Source organism: Buteo buteo, chromosome 10 (assembly GCF_964188355.1).
Source record: "Buteo buteo chromosome 10, bButBut1.hap1.1, whole genome shotgun sequence".
NCBI classification, from domain to species: domain Eukaryota; kingdom Metazoa; phylum Chordata; class Aves; order Accipitriformes; family Accipitridae; genus Buteo; species Buteo buteo.
Window position 1 is genome coordinate 2,598,418 of NC_134180.1, and position 19,374 is coordinate 2,617,791.

Below are 19,374 nucleotides of genomic sequence, written 5' to 3' on the forward strand. Positions count from 1 at the left end.
GGAATGGCTGGCCTTCACGGGAGGGGGAGAGCCGAGGTGGGGCGCGGGCAGGCCGCAGTGGCGAGAGCCAGTTGGGCTGCGAGCAAGGGGGCAGGCCGAGCTCTGGTGCCCGCTCTGGTGCGGTTGGATAAAGTGTGAGTTTAGGGTCCGGTTTTTTTTTTCCTTCCTTATTTACCTTTCTTAAGTGGTTACGAATAGTACGCGACAGCAGTGGTGTTGTGCAAAAGTATCAATAGACTCTGAACAACCACAGAGAGGGAGTTTTCAGCAATGTTTAATATTGTAATTCGGAGACGCTGAGGCAAAAGGATAGAAAGAGAAACCTGCAAGCTCAATCCTGGGTGTTTATGCTGGTTTATCCTATTCATCTTTGCTTTTTACATCACTGAACAGATTTGAGAGAGTTTGCTGGTATGAATCAGGCTCCCAGAAGAATTTCCTTGGTTGTACTGTTGCTTGCTTGAGTTTTCCCTGTCTGTCTTTCTGGATTTTACCGTACCCGTTGCCACAATGTTCTGGAGTGGGTTATACCAAGCAGGGGTGGTCTTAGGACAGTGAAACTTCTTGCGAATTATATAACCAACTTTTGTTATTGCAACAAATCCATCTGCAGTTGGTACAATTCTGTTAGCAGTTGTGTGTACACACTGTACAGCCAGCAAGGCACCTGTGAAAACCAAGCTTAGAATAAAGCATCTACTGTGTAGTAGGATTGGACTTAAAATATGCCACTTCCCTCAAATGGTCCCTTGTCACCAGAGAATTTGAATGCAGTAAAATTGGGTCACATAGAAGAGCAGGGAGGAGAGGGGAAAAAGGCAGCCGTGCTGCTTGTTTCTCCTTAAAGCATTATAGAAGATTTGCATAATGGAAACTTACAGAAACCTTTCTTGCTTTGCCCTTAAACTCGCTGCTGGTATTTGAACCCAGAATGTATTTCTCTGCTGTGTGCTGGAATACTCCAACTGTAGTCTTGCAATTGCAGCTTCCAGTCACAATGCAAATATGTTACCTCTGGATTTGGTATTCCAGCCTCTGTTCTGATACTTGTACAAACTGTTGCTGTATGGCATGTTTCCCTCCTTGCAACATGAAGGAACATGGCATGAAACAGCAGGGAGTACAGACTTTCTTATTGTTGCTAGCATTTCACAATTACTTACCACTTGCAACATCGCAGACTGTAATGGACTGATCCAGCGACCCAGTGTACAAGTACTTATCATCTTTTGAGAAACAAGCACAGCAAATGCCTCTCAGGAGAGATGTGGGCTGAAAATGGGTGGTTAGAATGAGATTGTTATGCTGATAAATACAGGTTGAAGTGAAGATGCCTTAAAATATTCAGTTGTTATTCAATGGTTAAGAATAGAGGTAATAAGTAAAGATTTTTACAAGAGTGATCCTGGAAGGAGGATGGGAGGTATCGCAAAATAAAGCCCCTAGCTTGTGAAGCACTCTATAGCTGTGCAGGAAAGAGAGCCTAGTATGACTGTACAAAACCCCATTATTCCACCTATGGAAGGGAGTAGCTCAGACGTGTCCATAGTGTATTGTCAGGTAAAAGAGTAACAGCACTGATCCAGCCTCCACCATCATTTTTTCCCCCCTACTGGATGCTGCTGAACTGGCCCAATTTACCCCTTCTGTTGCTATTGTTAACTTGACAAGTCTCATTCTCTTCACTGATTTGTGTCTTCTAGCTTACACCAGCTAAATGAGCAGTAATAAGCTGTAGATAAATAACTCCTATGACTTGCGTTTAGTGTCAGAGTGGTGTTAACAGTACTCATTCACTTAGACAGCATTGACCCCTTGATAGTGTATCTAGATGTAAGGATGCTTTAAAATCAGACCTAGGTGCTGAGAATAGCTTGCTGCCTGTCAGTTTGAACAGCTGTGTACAGGATTTGGGTATTCTCTGTAAGAGCTGGGAATCCTGTCAGTTAGATCCTCCCTGACAGCTCAGGGCAGTAATTGACTATTGATACTGTCTTACCACGGTAGTACCTTGTAATAGCACATCTCGTGTTCCTGCTGACAGAACTCCAAGTCCCAGAGACGCTGCAGGGAATCTTCAGATCCACTGAGTGCTCGCTGCTCTCCGTGGCTGCTTTCCAAACAGAAGATCTGGCTTCTGTGACCTTCCAAAGGAAACACTTGGGCACGAGGGCAGTCGTAAAGGAGTAAGTCCCCGCTAGTCATGCCATAGAGGACTCTGTAATCTGCAAGGACAGCCACGCTAGAAATCAGAGAGCCAGGGATCTGAGTTTTAAAGGTGTAGGTGGGCCTGTCGATCACTGGGCATGGATCTGCAGGCATAATATCCAACACAAGGACTAAATCATCATATGCTATGGCAAGCTATGGCTGCTTTTCCTGTTTGTTGATTGCCATGTCATTGACTGGTTTCTGTGACTCTGGAGGTGGGGATGCATGCTACATCCTGCCTGGAGTTCAGTGAAAAGACGAGGACTGTTCCAGATACAAGCCCTGTGAAAACGAGCTGGTTTTGTTCAGCTATTTCCAGGCATCTCACTTGGGCAGAGGTGTCCAGTGTGTCACGCACTTCACCTGTAAAACAGAAGGAAATCAGCAAGACTGTTCTTATTCCAGCTGCACATGAATGTCTTCCCTCAGATGGGGCTCATGATTGGCTTCTTTATTTGTGAAATATTTTGCATATTATTCACAATTCCAGTTTTCCCATGTCATAATAATAAGCTATTCTAGACAAAAACTTTGGAGACGACATGAAAAAGCTCTCCAAGCCTGAAACAAATTTCATGCTCAGAAAAAGCAGAAAGGAGCAGACTATGCTTGTCATATCTTGCTCAGAAAGCTAACCCTGCCTTTGCTGCGTCTGTGAGTTGTTTTGTTTCTATCCTACCCTACATGCAGACTTAATTTAATGCAGTATTTCTGAGATGCAGTTCACCTTCTGTGGCATTCCAGATGATGACTTTCTGTGTGTCTTCAGGTTGGGTAAAATAGACATAGTTCCCCCCATGGGACAGTGCAGCGCAGCCTGTATTTGGGACAGGTGCCAAGGTTTTCTGCCAATGATTGTAAATGAGGTTCCACTCTCCTAGATAAGGTGCACTGTGGGAGGCCGAAACCAAAGTGCAGTCGCACAGGTCTAAGAGTGTTACCAGTGCTCCCATGCCATCCAGTGTGTCAGTAAGCAACCCCTGGTCTAATAAACTCCACACCTGGGAAAAGTTGGGGGGGAGAAGTCATCAGTCCAAAAAAAGGACTTTTTCCTTAGTCCTATTTAAGAGGTAGAACAATATACCTTAACTAACTTGTACAGAAACATAAGTAAAGTCAAAGAATAACATCTTAATACTAGAAGGCAAAACATTGCATTCTTACTCTAAAACAAATGTTTGAAGCACCTGGAGCCATTCAGCCCACTTGATTCCTTTGCTCTGAAAGATGCCTAATTAGATTCTGCACATTTTGGACTGTTCTGGCTGTTTACCTCTTTCTTTGGCAAGAGATGGTGCTCCAGATGTGTATTCCATCTGGCTCCTGCTCACAGATGGGTAACAAGGCAGGTTTTAGGAGTTCAAACTTAAAATATTTCAGAAATGAAATAGTATTTCAGGCTTCAGGCATACACTGGCTTGAGGCTTGCCCCCTGAACTGATAAAGTGCTCTCCATTCAGTGTCAAAAATAAAAGAACAGAAAGGCTTGAAGCAACAAAGAGGAAGGGTCAATGGTCATCTTTTTAGAAGTGTGGCAGTACTAGAAACATGCTCAGAACTGCAAATCCAGCCCCCAGACAGGTTGCTAGGGATCAAGACGACCCTTTTACTGGCTCAGGGGCATATTCTGTAAGCCGGATCTGTAAGAGATGCTTCTGATTGGGAAGATGCCCAGATTTCCTCCCTCCCTACTTGGATAGATGCAGCCTGAGAACCAGTAACAATAATGCTGTTGCCAGCAGAGATAACAGCTGTATGAACCACTCCTTCATGTTTCAAATCTGCTGGTAGGAACCTGTGGAATCCCTTTGGGTTTGCCAGGTACACTTGCACATACTCCTCAAAGCCTAAAACAAGAAAATGTTAGTTACTGATTTTTTGAGCTGAGGAAGTCTCTAATCCCCTTCAACACCATGTCCTTATGCATATGATTTAATTCCTATATTTCTTTAAAGGTAAGCCCAAAGGGTAGCTGAGAAACTATAAAAAGTAATCATGCCAGTTTAACTTCTTTTCACTACTGACATCTCACTTATTCCCTTGAGAAAGGGCTCCTGGTACACAGGAAAGGTTCTGACTCCTCACAAAGAGAGTTTCACCCAATCTTTGTTACCCCCTTAAGCACAATTGTTAAATAAGGCCAGGCTAATGGGAAATACCACATGCTGACCCCTTTTAAAGGACACTTGGCATGTGGGAGAGCAGCTATTACCAACACTTTCCTAAGGAATGGGTGCTGTTGAACCTGCAGCAAGAATAGACTCATCTTCTGACACCATGGCAAAGCGAACCCTTCCAGGAAGCTTCTCTAGCAGACTGTTTCCATCAGAAGAGATCTGTACAAAAATAAGGCAAGAGTAAGATGTGAAGTTAGGATAGCTGAGCTGCCTTTCTCCTGAAGGAAAGAGTGTAGATTAGCAGTGACATTTAATTTGGCCGCATGGTATTGGGCAAAGCTATGAAGTGCAGCAGGATAGAAAGTGTTATGCTTGTTCACTTAGGTACTAGGATATGGAATTCTGAGGAGGATGCTCTATTCAGAATGGAGAAGGAAGGCCCATTGGTTACCAGATCTGTTGTCTGGCTCAGTAGACCTCTGGATATTGTAAGAAAATACAAGAAATATTGTAAGGAAGTTGAACAGATAGATGTGTACCATGGATAGAGATCCCCCGCTAAATCCCACTATCATCTTCTCTTGCTTCTGGATCAGAACACTGGATGTTTGTGTTTCTTCCTGTAGCCCTGATAGCTGACATTTGATCTCAGCTTGCCAGTGTTGCTGTTCTACAGACTCAGCATTCCTCCTTCAGACACAGTCATAATCACCAGCCTCGGGCTGAACACTGCAGAACACATCCATGCATCTGAAGCCTCTCCAGAAATCTGGAAGATGAGTTCTGCTGTCTCCAGGTGCCAAGCATTGACCTAATAAAGAGGTGGCAAAAGAGATAGCACTAGCAGGGACTGAGCTAGCTTTTATGTCTACAATCTTTGTGATTGATACCGTAACTTCTAAAGTTCTTGTTCCTTCAGCATGCTTTGAGTTAAAGACTGGCCATACCTTTGTATCCGAGGAAGAATATACAATCATGTGCCCCTCATCCACATGAAGGTGATGTGAGGGCTGTTCTTCGATGTGTGTATCCTGGATGATAAACTTTGCTCTGCCAGAAATCAAATTCCAGATGCGCAGACTGTGATCCATGGCAGCTGAAACAGCACAGGTTCCTTTTCCAAACACTTTCACACACCTCACCTCAGCTATAAAATAAGTCGAGGATTCACAAAATGAGGGATTCTCAGTGCTTTCAGCAATTGGGAGAATGCTGGCAGCTGGGAGGTGTCTGTGTCCCTACAGCTCAAGGATTGCCAAGCTGTCAGAGCTCTTTTTGACATGAAAAGAGCTTTCCAACCATAAAAAGTGGAGTAGGCTCACCAGAGTGCCCAGGAAGGGCGTGCAGCATCTCAAAAACTTCCATATTCCAGACAAGCGTTGAGCCATCGTGGGAACCTGCCACCAGCAGCCAGTAATCAGAACTAAGTGCTATCACTGTGACACCTGCCATGAGACACAAAGAGGAAAGGCTGTTCTTTATACCACAGACAGAAAAGAGACATTTTGAGATTGCTAATATGCTGTGTTTCCCCAACTGGAACCCCCCTATACTGCCTGAACCCCATAGTCTATGCCAAGAGCAAGATTAGGTTCCCTCAGACATATCTAGGTCAGTGTGTGCTTTTGTTGTCTTGATGACAAAATGACCCACTTTTTCCTCATTTGTGGAAGCAATTGCAAATGGGACTGGTGCATGACTGAGCACAAAGGCAAATGGACCTTTGTCCTGCCTTTGTGTAAGCTCACAGGCAAAACTGTATTTCTACATAAATAGATGTTCTCTCCTTCTTGCTCTGTTTATTTATTATGTTTCTTGGATCTCATTCATTACAGATGGATGATTAGATATATTCTTGGGCTGTATCTGTCCCCAGGACTAATCCTACCTTTGAGGAATCCGGTGAGCGTTCTATGTAGGGCCGCACCAGGTGGCTGGAGAAATCCACACAGTGGAATGAGAACAGGATAGGGACAGACACTGTACCAGCTTAGACACTGCTGGCCCAGCTTCCCGATTACCTCTGGGTAAGAAGGCACAAAAAAAAGAAGCCTGGCCAACATTTCTGTGTATATTGTACTCACTCCTAAGAGGGCAGAGACAAAAAAGCATTTTAGAACATGACTCTGGTGGGCCTGTGAGAGCTACCATAGTTGTATTTTATGTGATGTGCAGTATGTAGTGAACTGAGCTGGCCTTTTCTGGCCAGGCACTTGAGTAATACAAGGAAGGTTACAGTGTAAAACATGGGGAAATGTAGTGGTGTGGCAGGATTTTTCCCCTGAGGGAGGAGTGGGTGTTCTGAGGAGAAGACAGAGGAGCAGCACTGTGTGCCGTCTCCTCTAGTTAACTTTAAAGCTGCAAGGGAATCCAAATAGCTAACAGGTACTTCTACTAGACGTGGGGCAACAGGCACTTTGGTTGTGGTGAACTGCTCTAATCAAATATACAAAGTGTCTGTTGGCAAAGAAGAAACCTCAGCTTCCCATACAAAGGCCCTACCAGCATGAGGCATTTATGAGTCTTTTGATGGATCCCAGAACAGAGAATTTTGTCACTGGTTTTAATTCCTCAGAAAAGTACTACTTGGAAAGGAAAACTTCAGTTCTTTCTTCTGGTAAACATTTGTGTCATGCTCTGTCACTGTGACATAGTTGTTACCTTCAGGGCTGTGTATACTGCTGACTGCAGGCTTGAAAAGGAGAAGTATGTCCTGCACAAGGAGTAGTTCTGGACAGCTGATGCATTCAGTGCACATGGCAAAGTCATCAACAACACTCTCTATTCCAGAGGCAATTATTTTACAGCTGATCCAGTTCATATTCCCTGCAGAAAGAAACACTATTAGAGCAGAGAATATCAGCCCTGAGAATGCACAGTTATTCTGAAAAAACTGAGATTAAAAAATGCTTTTTTTGGGGGAAGGAAGGAATAGAAGGATTTACAGCCACTAGCAGTGGAACTAGGACTCGTTTGCTGAGGAAGTGGAGGGCTCCCATTGTCACAGTTCCTTCTTTAGCCTCTTAAATGCTCTGTGTATTTTCTTTTTTTTAAATTTGTTATGTTTTTTAATATGTTTTCTTCTCAGGATTTGGAGGATCTAGATAATTTCTTTCAGCTACTAAGGGACTGTGGTGATAATTCTAGGATAACAGTTCATAAAAGTCAGCTTATTTCTCTCTTTCGAGCTTCTTTCTCACAGTGGTTATTGATGCTGTGCAAAAAGGTTGTGATTCTTACCTGTGGCTGTAAGCATGAAGCATGCCTCTGCAGAGCACTCCCTCTTGCCCAGGCCTTACCCAGCACATCCTGTTTTAGCTCCTCAATTCCTCCAGCTTTAAGTAAATGAAATGGGGATTCACTCAGCTTCCTCAGATTTGCAACAGTATCAGAGAACCAGAGTGGCTGAGGGGCTACCTAGGAGTAACCAAAACAGTGGATTTGAGACATGGTGTGTGGATTAATCTGTTTGCTTTCACAACTTCAGTGCTAGATGCTATCTCATGGTATGCCAGACAGCACTTCCAGGACTTTCACTGTTTTCCTGTTAGTAGGAAATGTTTTTCATGACTCTGAATTTCTCTTGCGACAATCTAAGGCAGGCTGCCTTTCTGCAGATGTGAATAATAAATGACTTCCTTCCTTGTTGCAGTAGCCTTTTACATATATGAAGACTGTGTGACAGTTTGTAAAATTACTTTAGAGCTCCTTGGTTAGAGATACCTGTTTAAAAAAACCAATATATATCTTTGTCACTGTTGAACGCACTGAATACTGTTATTTACTATTATTTTCATTGTCTTCTGATTTCAGACCCTGTCCAACAGTCTGGAGACAGAGAGCCCTGGTCCAGAGTTTACAGGTATGGAAATGCCTGCTGTTAGTCTTCACCTTCCTGTCAGCATTCAAAGTCCTGCTAAGGTGTGGCAATGTAAGAGATTTCTTCGTTCCCCAGCTCCAAGTCCCCTTGAAGAAATCTGCCAGGAGAAAATGCCTCTTGATTTGGTCTTGTTTTGATAAATAAAGAATCTGCATCATTTCAACAATTTGCGTGGGAAGGGAAAAAGTAATAGATGTACCGGAACAGGGAGCTGGAGCTGGGTTTTTTCTAGTCTCAGCACTGACAGAGTTTAAGAATGGGGAGGACTCTAGGCAGGGTACCTGAAAGCCCAGGACGGGAACATCCCATACTCAGAGGTTTGGCTTCTCATTCTCTGCTCTCTAAATGTACCTGTGTGCAGAGCAAAGAAGGGTGAAGCCATCTGCCTTCCATTCTGCCAGGCACTCTCCCATGTCACTGTGTAGCCGTGCCCAGTGGACAGGAGGAAGGCGCAGGATAGGTATACTTGAAGGAATGTGGCAGTGGTGAATCTCTGAGAGAACTTCATCGTCAAGGGATAAAATGTCCTTCAGCTCTGTGTCTGACAGCCCATTTCTGCAAGTGAAGTGTGAGATACGAAAGGAAATTATTTATCCTCCTCCTTACTGTTTACAGTGGTATCCATAGTGGGAGGGTGAGTGGTTTCTCTGGCAGTTCAGAAGTACTAGTCACCAAAAAATCTCACTAGCTCACATGCACACATGGCAGTCTCAGCTGAGAGCTTAGACACTGCATAAGCCATGGAGATTGATTTCTTTTTCCAAGTAATCCCAGAACATCTCCCTTCAAGACAATGTTTTAGGTAGGCTGCCAGGTATGAGAGGAATGTTATGCTTGCTAAATATATGTATGAACACATTCACAGGCTCAAAGAACTGAGAGCTTTGATTGGGTTTGGCTGTATTTAGACATATTCCCTATGAACAGCAGGAGGTATGGGCTGTTTCATCAGACATACAGCAGTACTCACCGTGAGGAAGCAATATAGCCAAGTACGTGAGCCACAAGGACTGTGCCGTGTGACTTTTCCAGTCTCTCGCACAGACGGTGCGTGGCACCCTGGGCTGTGCTAGCAATCACTAGTTCTGAAGGTGAAGTGTAAGATAACCATTTTCTGGCCTCATGGAAGGCCAGCTTGAAGAGCAGGGCTTGCCCACCACTAGGGAAGCTCTGATGGAAATAGACCCCTTGAGCTGGGCTCAGCCATCGTGTGTCTGATGCTAAGAGCATCTTTAGCATCTCCTCACCTTCCTCACAGGATAAGGGTCCTACTTCAGAGTATGCTGCAGCCTCAGGCACAGCGTGTTGGAGAGCTTTCAGAGTATCAGGCTCTGCTGTGGAAATGGAAATGATGATGTGAACCTTTGGAGGGCAGTCTGTAGGGAGCCAGTAGAATGTGTGAGCACCGTCATTAGGAAGTAATCTTTCCACAGAGTCAAGGAACACCATCAGTGTCTGTGTGCCACAATGGGAGACAGTGAGAAGGAGTTTACTGAGGAACAAGACTAAATCACTGCAAGCCTGTTTGGTCTGGCTTGGAGGTGGTGGTAAATCAAATGCTAAACACACTTGGAGACAAATGTCCCTCAGCAGGCTCTGAATGGCAGAACTGAGCTGGGATGTCCCCAGCAAACAAATCACAACTACACTGTCTTGCCCTAAAACAGCTTGCACCCGCTCAGATAGTTTGCACATCACAGCTGTTTTTCCACAGCCTGGCAGCCCGTAAAGGGTGAGGGTTGTGTGGGTTTTATCATTGTTCTGCTTAATACGGTGAAAAATGCTATCTGATAAATTCTGCCTCCCACAGAAAAATCTGCAGTTCTTCAGGCACAGAGCTGTGTGGTGGCCCAGCTCCTGCAGAAGTCGCCCTGGCTCCTCGCTGATCTCTCCTCAGTATCGAAGATTCTCTAAAGCCTGGTGATTAGTGACAGCAGTGAACTGCTCACAAAGTTGTTTCAGGTATTTATTACTCTCCTTGCACCGAGGGTTCCCAGAGTCTTTACTGTATGCCAGTGTGTGTACTTTGAGGTGTTCGGGATAATGGTTTGCAATTTTTGCTTTAAGGTTGCTGAGCAGCTGTTTTGCTTCGCTGTCCAGATTGTCCCCTTCTTCTAACAGCTCACTGTTTGTTGCTTGCCCAGTTTGTCTGTTGGAATCCTCACCCTCTCTGAGGAATATGAAAGCCCCTGGGTTGCTCTCCTGGGTATTGAGGAGACCCTGTTCAATCTCCCATTCAATTGCTACCAAAAAAAAAAGGGGGGAGGGGAGATGTGAGCATTCAGTTTCAGAACAGAACACATGAAAAGCCATCCATTAACATTAATGTGACATCCCTTGGTCCTTCTCTATTTCACATGATGCTAGCAGGTCAGTATTGCCCATGTCCTCTGAGCTAGGGATACTCCTGGATGTGGGCAGGGACATTGGGAGAAAAAGGAGAAACATTTCTGTCTGGGGTATTATTGTTTGCTAGTCAGCACCAACCTCCCTCCTCAGGATTTGGGATATGGCAGATAGTTAGCAAGTCTCTTCCTTCCCTGCATCTTTTCTGTTATATACAATCTGGTGTTGTCTAGAAACAAACAGCTATCCTCCCTGACAGCTCTGGTTAGAAGGACATTACAGCCCTGCCAGAACACACCTGATTTGTGGTAGCAGTGCCTCTGCTCTGGGCTGAGCAGCCCACACCTCTCTGCTTTTCTGGGCTGCCACACGCGGCGCTGAGGCCAGGCGTCTCTCCAGGCAATGCCAGGCCTGCCTGTCAGCCGGCTGCAGCACATAGCAGGTGGGCAGCGCGTTCTCGTCCCGCCGGTACCACTGTGTCATGAGCTGGGCAGAGTCCCCTGACAGCTGCAGAGCTAGGGCCTCGAATTCCTTCTCCACAATGAGCCGAGGCACAGTCTGGTGCTCGTAGTGGTCTCCCAGAAGTCCCTGCAAGAGGCAAAAAAGGCTTCTGCAGTGACAGCTGGGGGGTGGACTGGCTGCTTGCCTTAGCACCTAGGATTGCCGGGGAGGGCTGCTTGGAAAACTTGCTGGTAACCGCAGCACCGTTGTGGCTTCTGTGTTGGATGGGGACAGCCAGGCAGAGCCCCAGCCTGCCCCATGGTCTGGGAGAAGCAGCTTTACAGCAGCTGCTCCTCAGGCCTTTACCATATGTCTGAGAGGGGCGGAGAGTGGCGGAGGTGAGGCAGTGGAAGCACAGAGCAGAACTGGTTTGGGGACTTTGGCCAATGGTGCTGTAAGACTGGCTTTGAGATGGAGAAGAACTAAGGGAACGGGACTGAGTCTGGGGATGTCTGATTAGGACTGAAGGCTGGGCCGGGAAAGAGTGAGATCCTGAAAAGTGTCAGCATCCAGTATCCATGCAGTCTGAAAACAGCCAGAATGAGCTCAGGGTGCAAACCCACAGTGTAATCCTTGAGCAGTGCCCTTCTGGGGTGCGTAAAGACAAGTGGGAGTAGTCAGACCTTTGTGGCTGGCTCTTCTGAGGTATCTAGGCACACAGAGAACCAGTCCGAGGAAAACACTGCCTGAGTGCCTACTAGTGCCATCTGCATATGCGATATAGCACTGCTAACAGAGGTGTGAGCTGCAGGGAGCTCAGCGATTGTGAGCTCCTGGGTGCAGTAATGCTGTGGTGAAGCTCTCATGGTCTCTGCCCTTCCATTGCGGGCCTCTGGTGGAAGTGTCTCGAGGGAAATCAGGCACAACTTGCACAAATACTTAATTGGTTATTTATTTACTTGTGGCTTCAATTATGCTCCCTGGGACTGCGTATTTATTCTCTTTGTTCAGCAAAACTTTCTTTCTCTGTTTCTAAAACCAAAACAACCTGAGGAAGCAACCTGGCACTTCTACAGGTGCATCAGACTCCTCTCCCCTTCTGCAAGGCTTAAAGTTCTGAGTGTGGGTTTCTGTTCAGGGCTGTCACCAAAGTGCTTCAAGGAAGCTGAGATGGCCTGCTGCCGTGGGGAGCTTTCAGTGGTTCAAAGGAGCAATTGGAGGGATTTGCGTAGTATTTGCAGAAGCATGGAACAGGTATCAGCTTGCAGCGTGACACCCTGCTCTGTCCCTGATGGTTGCTATGGCATTTTCGTTTCTGGTTCTTTGCCTGGGGAATTTGTATTTATTCCTTAGTTACTGAGAAAACCTCCTCAATATTGAGGTATTGGGCAGGAAGCAAGCTTGGAGCTTCTTGCCTTATGTGCCTTATGTCTCCATCTGCCTCTTATATCTGCTAGTTAATACACACAGTCCCTGTTATCTTCTGCTCTGAAGAGACTCTGTGTTCAGGGCTGGACTATACGTGCGTGCCTGTCAGGGCTTCTTTTGTCTTTTAGGGACTACTGGCAGTTACTGACATCTCAGCCACATCTGCTAGCTGATTTGTGAAGCTGCACAGGCAGGCTAATTACTTTTGAAAACCACCTTACTTGTCCAGTCGACCTTCTGAGTGCACGTGGCCTGCTCTCTATGTCTCACTTTAGCCATTGGGAATTGAGTATGCACCACAGTGCTAGAACTTACGATGAAGGTGGGACCAGCTAACAGTTTCTGACAGTCTTCAGATTCCTCCAGAGAGTGTTGTGTGTTTCTGTGATCAGGGTCTACAAGCTCAGAAATACCCCATCTTAAGTCAATTACCTGCACAAAAATATTTCTTTTAAGATTCTTAGTCTAGTCAATACTATCACAAAAACAGTGACATGGGAAAATTAAGTCATTCTATCATGTTTAATTTTTAGATCAGGATGAACACTAGTGGTACACAATTTTAATTACTGGAACTCTACAAAAGACACTGAGATATTTAAAATCTCTTGGTAGAGATTTCTCCTTTGAAAGGCTTTGGAATTTGGACCATGGATGACCAAGTAAGCAAATTGATATTTCAGGACAAGGAATCTCAAGACTGTAGGTTATTTGCTCCAACATTTCAAGCCTGTCTTCTATCATAGAAGATAAGGACCCCCAAACATTTCAATAGCTCCTTTTAGGCTAGAAGCTCTATGCAAATCAGTATAATTAGGACTAGTTCAACTACACCTGAAGTACATCCAGTGGAATTTATACATGGAGCTTTTTTTCCAATTGAATATAGAAACAAAAGGATGATGTAAACTCTCATGTCCAGGTGCTTGAAGATGGTTAGCCACCTAACTCTTCATTGAAATCCATACAAGTCAAGCATACAAATGAACTTAATACAAAAGTTATAGGAAATTGGTACAGCAGTATTTGACTCCTAGGAGGCTTCTAAGGAGGTGGAAAACCTATGAGCATTTTGGGTTTTTTCTTCCTCCATCACACGTATTTTAATGGCTTTTGGACAGGATAGACAGGAGAGAAGTGATTTACCTCAAACATTAGGCCGTGCTTCTGACAGAAGGCCTGCGCTTCTGGGTATGCTTTCTCCAGGAGGGTCTCTCTTTCTGTAGCCATGTCCGCATGGAAGGATTTGTGCAGCACAACAGAAGTTAGGAATTTGGAGCCAGGTTGTGTACTTGTCATTGTAGACCTTGCACTGAAAATGCAGTTCGTATTGCTATCATCTAATCTATGTTGAGTTTCATATAGATGACATTGTGGTGAAGTCTTGTAAAACCGTGGTTTCCAGATGTCTGCAGGCTGGTGCCCATGTTACATTACCAATGTGAGTGCGTTTTCAAGGTTCTATACTGGCTTGTCCCATTGGGTTTTTATTTGCTAATATGAAAACTCTGGATCTGGCAATTTTGGATTGCATAGTTACAGAACACAATACAGCAGCATTGATCCAGAAAAATATATTTCTTACATCTTACTGCGGCAAATCCTCCATCCTATTTTAAGACCACTTGGCCACACTGTTGGCTATCTCAGCAGTGATAAATAGCCACAATAAAAGGCAATTCTACCCACAGGGAATCTTTTCATACAGAGTCAAGTCTGTGAAATTTTTATGGCCACTTCCCCTGCTGTGCTTTTTACAAGAGAGATTACCACTTTCTAGAAAAATCTTTGTGACACCTTTTAAGTGACATTTTCACAAATTAAATCAAACAGCAAACTAGGTAAATTTAAGATAAATTAAGAAGATAAAGCAAATAGGAAGAAAAGTAAGTGCATGTATGCACACAAATGCAAGCATGAGTGCTCACTCCCAGCGCCCACAGCTGTGTACCCTCTCTTGTTCACTGATACACAGGTCATGGATACTTTTCACACCTGCAAAATTGAAAGACATGGGGAACATAAAGGACATTTTTCTCCTTACATATGTTTTGTCATGAGAGATTATAATTTCTTCAGAACTGGGATATTCTTTCCCCCAAATTATGCAAAGGTTTATGGCACTGCATGGGTACTGCTAAAGTAGTACAAGAGGGAATGCTAAAATTAGGACGGGGAATGGCTGTATCTGCAGCTTTCCTTGGGACTGTTTGAAATGAAAAGTGATCACTAATGAAGTCTGTGCCAGCATCAAATGAGGAAGGAGCTCCCTTGGGTTAGGAATTACCATGTCTGCACTGCTGTCCAACAGGGAGCAAGCACTCTCAGTATAATACCCCTGGAATAATTCATTAGCGCTCACCAAGGTTGCAGTAGTTACGGGGAATCCTTGCTTTACACTCCAGCCCACGTGAATTCCAAACCTTACAGTGAAAGAGTGGGTTTAACTTGTAACCCTGTCTTTTGGTGAAAATCCAGTCACGTCACATCCTTCATCCCAAAACTGTTCCTGAAAATACATGAGGTCTACCACAACTTGGACAGGTGTTGTGGGTAAAATCTTAACACTAGCTGTGTCCTTATATGCCCACTAATTTTAGATTGTCTGCAGTTCTTGCATGTCTTCCAGAAACTGCAGCTCTAACTGTTTCTGTAAATGCTGACCTATCTGCTTAGGCTGGAAACACCTCACTGTCCAAACAGCATATTCATCCCATTACATCCTGCTGGAGGAGATGCTGCAGTATTTTCTTTCTTTGGAAGGCACTTTTTGTGGAATTGAGAGCCTATCTAAGCCTGTGTTTTCTTATTTAAAAATGGAGACAGGGTGAATGATTTTCAGAAGAAGGGGAAACTGAGTTTTGTAATTCCCGAAAATCTGAGTCATTGCTACTACCCACTGCCAGTTACCACTTCAGGAGTTCAGTCTGGCAATTGTCCCAGTAGGCAGAGGAAGTGGGAAATATTTGGATATTGCCCAAGAAGAGAAGTTCTTCACAAATATTTCTTGCTGTTACAGTGGTGGATGGGAATCAAATGTGTGTTGTCCAGGGTTTCGAGAAAGCCTGCAAACTTTGCTGTCTTGTGTGCAGACAGGCACTGCATTGCCCTGAGCTATTACTGCACAGTAGTGCCTAGGCTGAATTTGTCTTTACTGCAAATGCCATTAGTTTCTCAACTAATGCAGAATTCTGCCATCATCTCTGACATGTTCTAAGTGCAAATTGGGTGTGACAGAGTAAAGCTCTATATAAAATGCAGCAGATCATAGGCCTCTTCACTTTCAAACGAAGCTGCAAGCTTACAGCGTCTCTGCTAAGCATGGTAGTCTAACCACATTCTAACACTTTGCAGACTCTAGCAGAGGGAGTGCCTGATGCATTCAGCAGCTTCAGGACTTTTTAGCTTATTTACCTGAAAAAACTGAGCCGATGAAGATTTGGACCAGGCTGGAGGGCTGGAAAGGAAGAGGAACCATCTTCCCACAGAGAAGATCCTGGCTTGTGTCTGGACTGAAGCTCATGCTGCTATCTCGACTCCCTGAGCTCTCCTCAGCAGACACTGCTCGTTAGAGGGGAGATGACTAATGGCAGCGAACACCACGCTGTGGTGCCTCTCTCCAGAAAGCTGGCTTGCTCCTTTTTTTAAGGAAAACCTGGGGAAATTTCAGCTGCTTTGACAGGAACAGTAGGAAATGGTTGACTGTCTCCACTGAGATGCAGTGAAACTTCACTGCATCCTGGAGCGATCCATCTGTATTTGAAGAGGACCGGTATCTCTATAGCAACCAGTGTTTGTCACTTGGGCAGAATCCCCAGGGTCTCTTTCTAAAGCACTAAATGCGCTCCCTATCAGGTGCCGTACACTTGAGGTCCCTTTGTTCACTACCCTCAACTATTTTAGAAATAATTGTCTCGGTATTTTAGCATCACATAAGTCTGCCAGTACTAGTATCATGGATGGTTCAGGCACTCTCAGCATGTAAAGCAGGTTTCTTAATACTCAGGGAGTATGCCAAAGCCCTGTCACTATGTGCCTTCTGTCAGGCTGTGCAAGAGTGAATTTACTAAAAGGCGTTTAAACTGTGCACAATAAGTACTTACTACTTTATGGCTATGTTTGGACTGGAGTACCATCCCCAAAAGAGCAGCACATGGGAAAAGAGAGAAATAAAAATTTAATAATAATAATAAAAAAAAACAGCGAGTAGGTAGAAATCAGAAAGAGAGAAGAAAAAAGATTTCCCAAAGGATGCTACGGATAACAGTAGAACTCCAGCGACAGAAGCTGTTTGGCTGTTGCTCCTAGTTTTGTGTTATATAGTGCAGGACAACATCCATGACCCACCTGCTAATCCCACCCCGAGGGGATCAGTGCATGCTGCTGCAGTGCTCGCCCTTAGAGTCAACTGTTGAGCTCAAAGGCAGGAAACTGCAGCTGTCGATGGAGAACAAGTAGAAAAATAACATCTTTGCCCAAACGCCCTTGGAATGCAGAGGGAGAAAAGATAACTGGTGCATACATCTCAACAGAAACCCTAAGAGAATAGGTGTCTCCATCTCATGTTCACAGAGCATGCTTTTCAATGTCTTTCTTCCATGCTGGTGTGTTTTCCAATATTCACAGCATGTTGCTATTTCAGTTTGTTTCAGTATGTGTTTCTGTATTTATTCAGTATAGCTTTTCCCATTAGAAATGCTGCTCTCTCCATGTCCTGTGAAAACAGAGATGATGCTATACCAGCCAAGCAGATTCACTCACTTGGAACCACTTTCTGCTTCCTCATTTTCTCACAGGAGACCATAATCCGTTATTTCTGTGACTTTTTGCCTTTTCCAGGAAACTGAACTGAGCATGTCAGAGAAAACCAGTATCAGCCAGAGCAGCTGCTGTGTTTTTTCTGTTTCTCTCATGAAATGAGATTTAAGAGGCTGGTGTCTGCCCTTGTCTGTACACCCTCTGTATCCCTCTGGCATACAGAGGAATAATTAAAGAAAAATTAGTAATCTGTATTTATGGGCTCCTTTTGCAGACAATACTTGATTAATCTCCACAGTCATCTAGCCAAATAAGAAGAGATTAACCGACATCCTAATCTATCATAAATCAAACAGCCAGGGAGACGAAGCGTCTTACCTTAAGAGACAAACATTACAGAGAGCCTACATTAGGGTTTAGCCTACATTATTCTAAATCTAATTTAAGCCAACATTAGGACTCTAAAGTCATGGCTTTTTAGACTGTTCTTCAGGACACTGCAATCTGTGACGTGCTATGTGCATCTCACACTGCATATACCTGTCATTGTTACTGATTACATCAATTCTTGTCACTAACAAATCAAAGAAAATTAGCTCACTCACTGATTTAAGCAGTAGGTTGCAGTGGGACCAGAAGTCCCCAACTAGCAGATCTTTTTTTGGAAAGTCGAGATCTGCCAGCTCAATTGAGAAGCATCAGGGGCTGGAATAATTGGAAAAGCAGCAGCTTGCTTTCTGCAGGAATGCAGCCTGTGTGTTACGGTTTCTGGTGAGCTTTCTGTAATTTGCAAATCAAAACCAAACAAAATCAACCAACCAAATCTTTTCCAGAGACATTCTGGATTTCCTCAGGCTATAAAAATGTTCAGGCCTCTAAACATATCAGACCTGTTTTCCTGCATTCCACGCCTATAGCCTACCTGTACCCTAAAGCTAAGATGAAATCACTATCTCACACTGATTCTTCCCAAAAGGTTACATTCACAAGCTCTCTAAAAAATTCCCTCCCCAAATTGTCTTTTGGCAGATAAGGGTCGTGATAGAAAATATCATAAATGGTACTTTTTCTAGGGATAATGTGTGAAAGATGCAAATGCACAAGTGTAGAAGAGAGACCAGACTCAAAGATATTAATGAATGTTGATCTTAGCGCTATCAACATCTCCTTTTTGTCAGAAATGTCATCACAGAGGTGAAGTGAGTAGCAACTGTGAGTCACGATGGCAGCGTGGGCTCTGGCATGATAGGGAACTTGTTTTCTCACCGTCTGTGTGTTCCATGAGCCATCATCCATCCCCCAACAGCTTGCTCACAGACCACATGAGAGCAGGATTAAATTCTTAGCTGGGAGGTAATTTTGTGGGTGTTTACCAAGTAAGAACCACACTGTGTCTGATGAAATCCAAACTCCTTTAATTGGTCTTTCCTTACAGTGGATGGGCACACAGGACAAACCAGATCTCCTTGGGGCTGATAGTAAGAGCATCCTAAAGAGGCAAATATGAACCCTCTGTGTGCAGAGTGACTGTTTCAGCTTCAGTATCAACAGCATATTTCCTCCACTGCTAGTAGTTTACTTTGTCAGTGTCCTGTCTTCCTAGTAGAGATGGAAGAAGCTCATACTAAATCCAAACTATCTTTATGAGCTTTCTAGAAAATCTTTTATAGATGTATGTTCTGATTTCTCATTATTTTGGTAAAGAACTAAAATACCTTGAGAGAAAAATTGTTGCTGCAGTAAAAAGCTGGGTGTCCAAGGTTGTAGGAAATGCCATGCTATACCAGCCTTACCTTCCATATAATCCTCCGTCTTGTGTCTTACAGTAGGCAGTTAGGTCCTTTAAAGAATAGCACAAGAACCGTAAAGTAGACAATTATAGCTAGGGGCTCAAATAAAGATGTGCTACTGTGAAATGCATAAAGCTGTAATTTTTAATGCTTCTGTGTGTCCTGTGTGCTATTTGGACTGACACTCTCAGCACTGATCTAGCACTTTACACCTTTAAAGCATCATACAGCTGTGAAATAGGGTGCAGGAAGAAGAAGCAGTCATTTGGCAGCTAATCACCTGGCAAGTGTTAAAAGGAACAACTTCTCTGTTGCTCAGGACATGGCCAAGGTAGCATCCATCTTTATCTCCTGGGTCTTTCCGCTTAGCCGGATTATGTAATTTGGTTACTTTTTGCACAAA

General features: G+C 44.2%; 1 protein-coding gene across 1 annotated transcript; it reads right to left on the bottom strand.

Moving 5' to 3' along the window:
* Positions 1-106: 106 nt before the first annotated feature.
* Positions 107-13,653, bottom strand: NWD1 (NACHT and WD repeat domain containing 1). The gene is given in 22 exon segments (XM_075037413.1): positions 107-667; positions 1,164-1,272; positions 2,011-2,430; positions 2,432-2,574; positions 2,939-3,212; positions 3,904-4,058; positions 4,457-4,547; positions 4,868-4,974; positions 4,977-5,139; positions 5,276-5,475; positions 5,651-5,773; positions 6,217-6,411; positions 6,990-7,154; positions 7,628-7,745; positions 8,220-8,379; positions 8,560-8,763; positions 9,179-10,100; positions 10,182-10,451; positions 10,853-10,901; positions 10,903-11,142; positions 12,739-12,855; positions 13,570-13,653. Coding segments are annotated over 22 exon segments (4,599 nt in total). The 3' UTR covers positions 107-377.
* Between the last annotated feature and the right edge of the window lie 5,721 nt (positions 13,654-19,374).